The sequence below is a fragment of the Erythranthe guttata genome, chromosome 1 (assembly GCF_056151865.1).
Source record: "Erythranthe guttata isolate IM_541 chromosome 1, IM_541, whole genome shotgun sequence".
NCBI lineage: Eukaryota > Viridiplantae > Streptophyta > Magnoliopsida > Lamiales > Phrymaceae > Erythranthe > Erythranthe guttata.
Window position 1 is genome coordinate 5,923,067 of NC_142533.1, and position 10,461 is coordinate 5,933,527.

Genomic DNA, 10,461 nt, shown 5'->3' on the forward strand with positions numbered 1-10,461 from the left:
TCTAGCTTATCTCTTAATATTAATAATTGTTAAAAATTATAGTTAAAAAATTAGTAAAGAAAAAATATTAAAAATATATAATTACATAAGTAGCAACCACCTTCATAAGTTAACAAAACTCACACTGTTCATTTTATTGTACATTTACTAATTTGTCCTCACAATTTGCTTACAAAATTGGGCCCAACCACCACCTTCACCGGTTTTCTCTCTCTTGTCTCGCCGGCGGTGCCTCTCTCTACTTCCATCTCTTTGAAGCGTTCAACCACATTTCAATATCCACTCGAAACCAACCAATTAGCACAACTCAATCTCGTCGCGAGCCCTCAAATCAAATAAGGAAATACTTAATCGGCATCCGTCGGTGATCCCAACAATTCCTCCGCCGTCGCTGCTAATAATATCTTCGACGAAGATGAAGAAAGTTTCGACCAAAGACGATTCCGCCTCTTCCGCCGCTTTCACCGTTGATAGCCCTCCTCAGTTCACTTCTCCCCACAATCAGAAAACCGTCAACCGGAACCCATCATCGCCAAGAACCAGGTCGCACGCGCCGAATCCTGCAAGCTCTTCCGGCGACTATGGACTGACGAAGACGAAATTAAGCTCTTGCAGAGATTTATCAACTAGACCACCCAGCGATTTGGGACCCACAATTTCTCTAGCAACTGGGGATCAGTACTGGGATGGTAGTTATCATGTTTGTGATAAGTTCACTCATTACAAAATCGATTTAAGGCCATGGATGGCTAGGAAAATTTGAATGCAGGCGATTGTTGCGCTTCAACGAATTCGAAATGCCCAAAATCCATTTTTTGCAATTTACTTTATTTTTCTGCAAAGTGTTTGCAATTTCCATTTCCTTTTGTACTCTGGTTTACGGTATTGTGTTTTGTTGATGATATTAATTATAATTAATTTGTTAATTATATAGTCTAACGATACAATGCATATGAAGGAGTTTATCAAATTATCCCCTTTTTCGAATATTTAGCGCGTAATAAACATTGTTTTTATCCGATGTCACGGTGTATATAGTATATGTACGCTCAAACCGGGACCGGCCCCGAACCCTGCCTCGCGTCCCTGTGGGTCGGTTTTGGGCCCCCTAAAACTCGGACCCGACGGTTCCCGCCCTATGGCAGACTATGAGTCGTGCTATTTCTCCACAAAAACTTTCAACCCACCAACCTTAATGTTAATTTTGAGTAACTTTCTAAATGGAGTTAGAGCACCTGTCTATCTATCCCACTCCAAAAGAATCAAAGCTATATATACATAGCTACAACTATCTACTGTTTTTGCATAATATATTATGAATTCACAATTTTTAAACAAGCTGCAGGAAGATTTGGGTCCCTAACTCTTTGGCTGTTTTCACATCAATTTGAGCCAAATAGAGGGATCACTCTATGCAAGTCCCACATTCAGGAGATGTTGCTGTCCATTCAAAACCAGCAGCCTAGTTCTTCGAAGTCTTTAAAATTGGCTCACCATAGGGCCGGGGTAGGCCAGAGTTGGTCTTCAGACCATCTACAAACTATGTCAAGAAGAAGGAGTTTATGGCCCTTCATCCAACTGGGGGGTTCACAAGCCTCTAGCCTTAAAGCGGGACAAAAATCCAACCTTACTTGGATGGGAACAAGGAAACCTGATCTTCTACTAAACCATAACAGAAGATAGAGGTGTTTTGGCCCTTCAACTCACCAAGTACCATATGGCCATATGGGAGGCTAGTGTCTGACTAAGCTCTATGGCAGTCTTCTCTCCAGGCCGGCTCTTATAAATGCCAAGTACATGAAAGGCAAGTCTCGTCTTTAGTCAAACCAGGAGCTACACAAGGTGTACCCACTTCTGGCCCTTAAAATAAAGCAAATGGTTTTTCGATCCCACCAAAGAATTTCAGTAAATGAGCAAAATCCATTTTTGGAGCCCACTACTAAAACTCCACAATACTTAACCCATAGTGATTCTTTCTTGGAATGGTTGTTCCAAATTTCCTTCGTAAACATTGCCAATTTTATTTCTCAAGTCTCTAAATTCCAAACCTACTTCATTCCTAGGAAAGCATACCCCTTCCCAAGCAACATTGGCAACCCTAGCTTGCCACAAGAAAATACTACAGAGCCTCTCTATTGTGTGCATGGAGTTGAAATATAGCTCGTCAATAGCAGATCACCCCTGGACCACTGTCCTCAACAACTCTATTCTTCCAGCATAAGATCGATAGGAAGTTGACCAAGAGTTGATCCAGTTGCTTGCTTATCTTGTCTAGGAGAATAGATTACTGGGTGACTTTAAGTTTGGATGCTGCAAGTGGTATCCCCAGGTACCTGAATGCTTATTTTCTATTTTAGATATTAAGAATTCCCTCTAATTGGGCGCCTTCCTGATTCTTCAGCCCTACCGGACACACATTGGATTTTAAGACACTTGCCTTGAGCCCTGTCACTGCTCCAAGCTCTTCAAGACTTTCCATCAATATTGTCACAGACCAATGAAAATCCCAACTTTTGGAATTCAAAATGAAAAATATTGTTTCAAATTTAGAACTATTAAAATCAGAATCGACAAAATTCAAAAATTATGTTGCACCCTTAATTTTGCACCTAGTTCAAATAAGAAGGCATTTATTTAACGTACACTAGAAACACATAATTTCTTCGTTAGCAAAAACAAAACTAGAATTTTCGAGGTTGTTGTGTTTACTATTTGCATATTTTTAAAATAAAAAACTAGACACTATATAAATCATCATAAAAAAAAAATGCGATTCGCCTTTTACCTCGAGTAATAGTGCGTATAAAATACAGAAACGCCATCAGAATCAGAAAACATATACAAATCATTTACACTCGTAAAATAAAACAACATTTTGCAGAATACAAATCGAACAATATTTGAAATTGAGAACCATTGTTAAAGCGACCTCACTCCTCGACTGCAAACAGTTAAAACGAAATGAGCACAAACGTAAAGAACAAACTTCTTTATATAACCAATCCAACTTTCAGCTGAATACGGAAGCAACTTCTCTGCCAATTGTACTATCAATACCATCATCCAAAATTTCACACTCCTGCAAAACAAATTTTCGAACAAATAAAATTACTACCCAACTAAAAAGAAAAAAAAACTATTAAGATTGATCAACAAAAAAAAAATAGAGGAATGGAGAAGAATAGTTATTGGGAAAAATACAATTTTCATCCCTCAAGTTTGCTCCAAATCCACATTTGGTCCCCTATGTTCACAAAAAACACATTTGGTCCCTCACATTTTAATAATTTGACACTTTTGGTCATTTCCGTTAATTTACCGTTAATCCGTCAGCTACGGTAGTGATGAGAACACGGTTGATTCCATTAGTTTTAACGAAAAATTGACGGAAATGACTTAACGTGTTGAATTTTTGAAACATGAGGGAGCAAATGTGTTTTTTGTGAACATGGGGACCAAATGTGAAATTAGAGCAAACTTGAGGGATGAAAACTGTATTTTTCCCAATAGTCATTAGTAAGAACTTAATATTTTTAAACGTTCGAAAATCAAACCACAGAAAAGATACCATATGCGTGGCAGAATCTTGATTCCAATAAAGATGCCGTTCTTCAACAAATCTATTCCGATTCTGACCTGCCCATGAATTGCGCACGTGTCATAAAGGTTAAACAAATTATTAATTATGCACGTGTGACAATGTTAAAGCAATCGTAATATTTTAGATTACCTATAAACCAAAGATATATCCAATTACATATATATAAACTATGAGTAAGAATAGATAGCAACATTGAAATACATTACACATTCAATCCTTATGACTTGATCACGTGTTTTCTACTTGTTTGGATATAATAAGGCATCGTTTGGTTGGGGAGATTAATCATTATTAACTAAATAATTGGACTTTGTTTGATGTTTGGTATCCTAATAACTTGTCGGGTCGACCCGCAAATATTATATTAGCATGGCTTGTCTTGTCGATGTTTTTTATGGGATCTTCCAAGGTCTGATGTAATTGGGTTTCATTAGATTATAGGGCAAATTACGGCCGTAAGGCCAAATTACGAAAAACTCCGTCCTATTTGCATAGTTACAGGTAGGGGTGGGAACGAGCCGAGCTCGGCTCTTTTGGCCAGCTCGAGCTCGAGCTCGAGTCCATGTTCCCGAGCTCGAGCTCGAGCTCGAGCTCATCGAGCCAATTTTTTTTGGCTCGAGCTCGAGCTCGAGCCAATTTTGGCGAGCTCGAGCTCGAGCTCAGGCTTATTAATTTTTTTTTTTTTTTATTAGAAATTATTCATAGGAAAATAAAAAAAATTATAAAATAAATAATGAACTCTAGTTATATATATTTTTTATTTTTTCTATTATTATTATATTTTATATAATTATGAATTATTTAAGTAATATAGATTTGTTTCTATTTAAATACCAGATATATTTATTATTATAGACTATTTACTATTTAGTTAATAATAATAATAATAATAATAATAATAATAATAAGAATAAGAATAAGAATAATATATATATATATATATATATATATATATATATATATATATATATATATATATATATATATATATGTAAAAAGAAAAAAGAAAAAAGAAAAAAAAAAAAAAAAAAAAAAAATAGAAGGCAGCTCGCGAGCCGGCTCGCGAGCTGTCGAACAACTAATTTTGGGCTCGAGCTCGAGCTCGTCCGAAGCTCGAGCTCGTGAGCTCGAGATCGAGCTCGAAAATCCCGAGCTCGAGTTCGAGCTTTTTTCGAGCCGGCTCGTCGAGTTCGCGAGCCGGCTCGGCTCGTTTACCACCCCTAGTTACAGGCACCCCTCAACTATGTGTTATCTTACGAAAAAATCTCTTTTGTTGGTAAATTTATGAGCGTTCATTCGGTAAAATTATACCGAAATTTCGGTACGCCAAAATTTCATACTCTTTAGCGTTTGTTTCTATAAAAAAACATTTAAAAAAATATTTCGGTACGCCAATATGTTTTATCAAAAATATTTTTAAAAAATTGATTTTTTAATTAATTTAGTTTAAAAACTAATATTACACACACACACACACACACTCTCTCTCACACACACACACACACACACACACACACACACACACATATAATAAAAAATAAACAAATTGAATATCACACCGGATTAAGGGTTCGATAATCGACATGTACCGAGTTTTCTTTCGGTTCAATTGGATCGGTTAATCAACCGGATGAACACCCCTAGGTAAATTTGACATCATAAGGGTGGACGTGTAAGACAGTATATAGTTGAAGGGTGGATGTAATTATGCAAACATGAGGGTTGTTTTTCTTCATAATTTGACTTTACCTGGGGAGGTGGCGGTGGGTGTCCATAATTTGCCGTTATATTATTTAGGGCAAAATACACTTTACCCCCTTGTACTATTTCCTAGGTAACACTTACCCCCTCGTACTATGAAAAATACACTTACCCCCTTATTTTAACGGTCAACATATTTGACTCTTAACGGTGTTAGAAGTAAAATAAATGTAATATATTTTTAATAATCCTTACTAAAGGACACATTTTCTTTATATAAAAAAATATTACATGTACTATGAATATAGTAAATAAATATTTAAGATAGCAATTCTTTTTTAAATTTTGAATTAAATATAATTTACTTGTTAAATATTTATATTAAAATTAATATTTAGATAATATAATTTTTCATATATTATTTTATACAACCAAGTAACAAGTATATTTTTTCATATTTTTTATTAAATTATTTAACTCATTAAACATTGTGTACATTGAATTTTTAATATTTATTTGTAACATTAAATTCTGTATAGTGAATCCTAAATCTAAAAGGCTTAAGTGAATTTTGATGTTACAAATAAATAAAATAAATCATTAGCATATATCGTTAAAAAATATTACTGTAGAATTACAATTTTTAATATAAATATTTAATGAGTAAATATTTTAATCCTATATTTAAAAATTTATACATGTTAAATATTTATTTAATATATTTATCCACAATGAAAAGATATTTTTTTAAATAAAAATAAGGTGTCATTTCTTATGAATTATTAAAAAGTAATAATATTTTTCTTATTTAATCAAAATTTAAAAATATTATTATCTTAAATATTTATTTAATTTATTCATAGTACATGTAATATTTTTTAAATAAAAAAAATGTGTCATTTATTAGGGATTGTTGAAAATATATTAAATTTATTTTACTACTAACACCGTTAAGAGTCAAATAGGTTAACCATTAAAATAAGGGGGTAAGTGTATTTTTCATAGTACGAGGGGGTAAGTGTTACGTGGGACATAGTACAAGGGGGTAAAGTGTATTTTGCCCTATTATTTAATCTTATCTTGACAACCAACGAGACATAATTTACACATGATTTATTTAGGTAAAAAATCACAATCAAAGCTCAATATATGAAATTTTTATACTTGCTAAAATATTTGTTCTTAATGGTAAATTACACTGACGTCCCTCTAGGCTATGTCTAGTAACATTTAGAGCCCTGAAAAATCACTTGAAGTTTAATTCCGGCCATTACTTAATTTTATTTTGATACTTTTTCTGTAAAAAATATTTTGGTGAACACAAACAAATTGCTTAATGATTTTAAATTCAGTTGTTAAAGATTAAAATTAAACTTACCAGTTGCGAAGCTGATGCATTTGGTGAAACAAACATCACTTTCAATCTGCAATCTTCAAACGCATGTGTTCCTTCACTATTGAACTACAAGCACGAAAGATTTTCCTTAGGCCTTGTTTGGTTGACAAGATAATATTAGTCAAGATAAGATTAAATAATCTAAACAAAACCCAATTATTATATCAAACCACAGGACATTCAACAAAAAAAATCCCTAAAAGGCAAGATAAAGCAAAATAAGACATGATAACATAATATTTACGGGTTGACCCGTCAAATTATTGGTGTTACCAAACATTAAATTAAGTCCAATTATTTAGTTAATCATGGCTAATCTCCCCAACCTAACGAGGCCTGAATATATTATTTTATGATCTTCCAAACAAACAAACACACACACACACACACACATAATTTCAGCATCATTTCAAATTAAAGGGGCCCGGAATTTAATCAAGCATATGATTACCAGCTCGTGTGCCTTTTCTGGCGTGTGATTAGGCGTTGCAACAACACTTCTTATCATAAACTTATCATCACACTCCATGTTATAAGGGATCTCTGTCGGGCGGAGCATAGTTACTGCAAAACAAACACACCAACACACACACACTTAAGAAAATGTTTGCATGTGGAATACAACAGAAACCAAAATGAAATCACCATTTAATAATAGGGTAAATTACAACTACCCCTGATGTATAATCAAATTATGAAAACCCCCTTTCTGTCTGGATACTTACAACCACCCATCAACTATAAATCTTCTTACACGTTCACCCTTGCTGTTTCAAATTTAGTGGAACCTTCTAGATTATATGGAATATTCTCAATTTTGGACCCGTTTTATCGCCATTCGAGCCACATTTTGAAACAAGATGATCATTTTATGTGATTTTTTGGTTTGCATATATCAGACTGTGGTTACAGTGCATCAGAAAATGTATTTTTACACAAAATGAGTACAAATTAGAGCACATTCCACAAAAAGTAGATGATTATGTTGATTTTGACACCATAAATGTGGGGGTATAAGAAGAAAATCATAGTTGAGGGGTAGATGTAATTATCCAAACAAGAGGTGTTTTTTCGTAAATTGAGCATACCTCAGGGAGGTGGTTGTAATTTACCCTATTATTTATCTAAGCAAGATCAACACAATGCAGATTGTTTATTGCGAACCTGTAATTTCTAAACATTCTTCGGGCGAAAGAATTCCGGCTTTGGGTCGAACACGGTATTTATGAACATTATTCGTCATAACCTGAAATAAAAAAAAACATAGCATAATCTGAGTAACATATATATAAATTACACATAATAAAACTCAAACATGTTACCTTAAAAGCAATATGCTCTTGGGAGTTATTAGATATCTTAATTCTGCAAGAGGCTTGTCTCCCCACCTCAACTATAAAACCAAAATACAAAACCCAATTAAAAAAAAGTCTAAATAGATGAACAAACAAATATTTAAACGATAAATTGCAAACAAAAATAAAAAATAAAAAATGTACGGTCAAGATTAACATAGAAACAAACTTACAGCGAAAAGCTAGCTGCTGAGGATCGATATCAAGAAGCTTTTGCATGCTCATAACTGAATTGAAATTCAAAAAATAAAATAAAAAACAAAACTAAATTGAAATTCAATTCAAATTAATGAAACCCTTTTTTTTTCTTTTTCTTGGAAATTTTGATATTGGAAATGAAAAATTGAGGGAGAAATACAGAAAAATTCGGGGAAGGCGGAATCAAAGACATGGGTAACAATATGAAAAAGAAAAGGACACAATTAGTTTTCTAATCAAATAAAAGAGTTGATAATATAAAATTATACAAATTAAAATGCAATTTGCAGTAGAATTGAGAAGTAGCCAATGAAGAAGAATAAAAGAAATAGCTGTAATTTTTGGTTAAGTCTTTATATATCTTTTTTAAAGAGACATGTTATTTTCACTCTCAAAATATCTTATTTCACCACCAAATTAAATATATTTCCCATTTTACTCATTTCTTATTTTCTTTTACCTATATTTAAAAAAAATTATAAACTATCCACCACTAAACGAATTAAAATTTTATAAAAAAAACCCCACAATTTTCACTGGAAATCTCACCCTCTCGTGAATAGTACTTTGATCAGAGAAAAACATTTTCAAATGTCAAAAAGAGAGCAGGAATTCACGTTTTTTGACAAATAAATTAAGATTGATTGTATGAAAGGTCTTAAACTTCCTCAAGAGTTGGCTAGTTTGCTTAATATAATTTCGTTTCCTAAAAGAAAAAAATTGCATAATCTCTAGGTCATTTGATATGAAAGTTTAAATATTCTTTAATAAATATTTCCTTGCAAAAAAATAAAAAGAATAATAAAAATAAAATAAATTAAATTAAATAAAATAGAAATAACTTATAACACATGAGGATTAAGTAAATATAAGAAAGGGTGGTGGATTACAAATTTTAAGGGTATTTATGACATTTTATAATCTTTGGTGGTGAATTGAGATACTTTGGAGATGGAAATAGCACCACTCTTTTTAAAAGACTTTGGAGAGGAAAAGGTATTTTATCCCAATTTCAAATGCTAAGTAAAAATTTATATATGGCAAATGACAAATGGCAAAAAGGGACATGCCAAGGGATTTAAATACACATTGGTCCAAAAAAAAATCAGTCTTTCAAATAAATCCATCCCCATGTCTTTAGTCTAAAATATCCTCCATAATATAACTTTTATTAATTCAATCCATTATACTCTAACTTTCTTAATATAACACACATTGACCCTGGATTTAAACAAATATATCACATTAACCCCCATTTTAATAATTTTTTGAAAAAAAAATTTATTTTTCATAAAATAAATTTTTTCTGAATTTTTTTCCCAGCCAGATCTTGGCGTTGACTTTTTTTTTTTTTTTTTTTAACTTTTTTTTTTCTGAAACTTTTTTTCGGTCGTTCAACCGCCGTTGACCGCTGGTCTCCGGCGTTGACTTTTTTTTTTTAAATTTTGTTTTTTCTTAGAAAACAATATTTTAATTAATATTACTGTATTGACTGTTAAATTACTATCACTGACAGTAATATTACTGTTTGGGACAGTAATATTATGAATATTATTTTCCTGAACAGTAATATTACTAATATTACTGTCCCAAACAGTAATATAATTGCATGAGACAGTAATATTACGATCGGAGACAATAATTTTACAGTCGAAGACAACAAAAATGCAGGCCAAGACGATAAAATTAATTAATACAGTAATATTACTGTCTCAAGCAGTTATATTACTGTTGGAAACAGTAATTTAGCAGCAAAAACAGTAATATTAATTAAAACAATTTTTTTTAAGAAAAAACAAAATTTAAAAAAAAAAACAGAGTCAATTTAGCAGTTAAACTACTGTCTCCGACTGTTAAATAACTGTTGGGGACAGTAATGCAGCAGCCAAGACAATAATTTTAATTAAAATATTTTTTTAAGAAAAGAAAATGGTCAATTAACAGTTAAATTACTGTCTCCGACAGTTACATAACTGCTGGAGACAGTAATTTAGCAGCCAAGACTGTAATATTAATTAAAATATTTTTTTTAAGAAAAAACAAAATTAAAAAAAAAAATTAAAAAAATAAGAAAAAAAGAAAGAAAAAGTCAACGCCGGAGACCCGACGGTTGACCCACCGGAAAAAAAAAATCAGAAAAAAAAAGTAAAAAAAAAAAAGTCAACTCCGGAGATCGATGGGTCAAAATTGGGGTCAAAATTGAAATTAAG

General features: G+C 32.2%; 1 protein-coding gene across 1 annotated transcript; it reads right to left on the reverse strand.

Moving 5' to 3' along the window:
* Positions 1–2,919: 2,919 nt before the first annotated feature.
* LOC148772693 (vesicle-associated protein 3-1-like) lies at positions 2,920–8,560 on the reverse strand. Its single transcript, XM_088820742.1, has 7 exons — positions 8,227–8,560; positions 8,021–8,091; positions 7,863–7,944; positions 7,150–7,262; positions 6,681–6,764; positions 3,569–3,636; positions 2,920–3,079 (listed from the first exon to the last, which is right to left on the reverse strand). The coding sequence occupies exons 1-7, from the start codon at positions 8,276–8,278 to the stop codon at positions 2,920–2,922; spliced, it is 630 nt and encodes a 209-aa protein (XP_088676868.1). The 5' UTR covers positions 8,279–8,560.
* Positions 8,561–10,461: the final 1,901 nt, after the last annotated feature.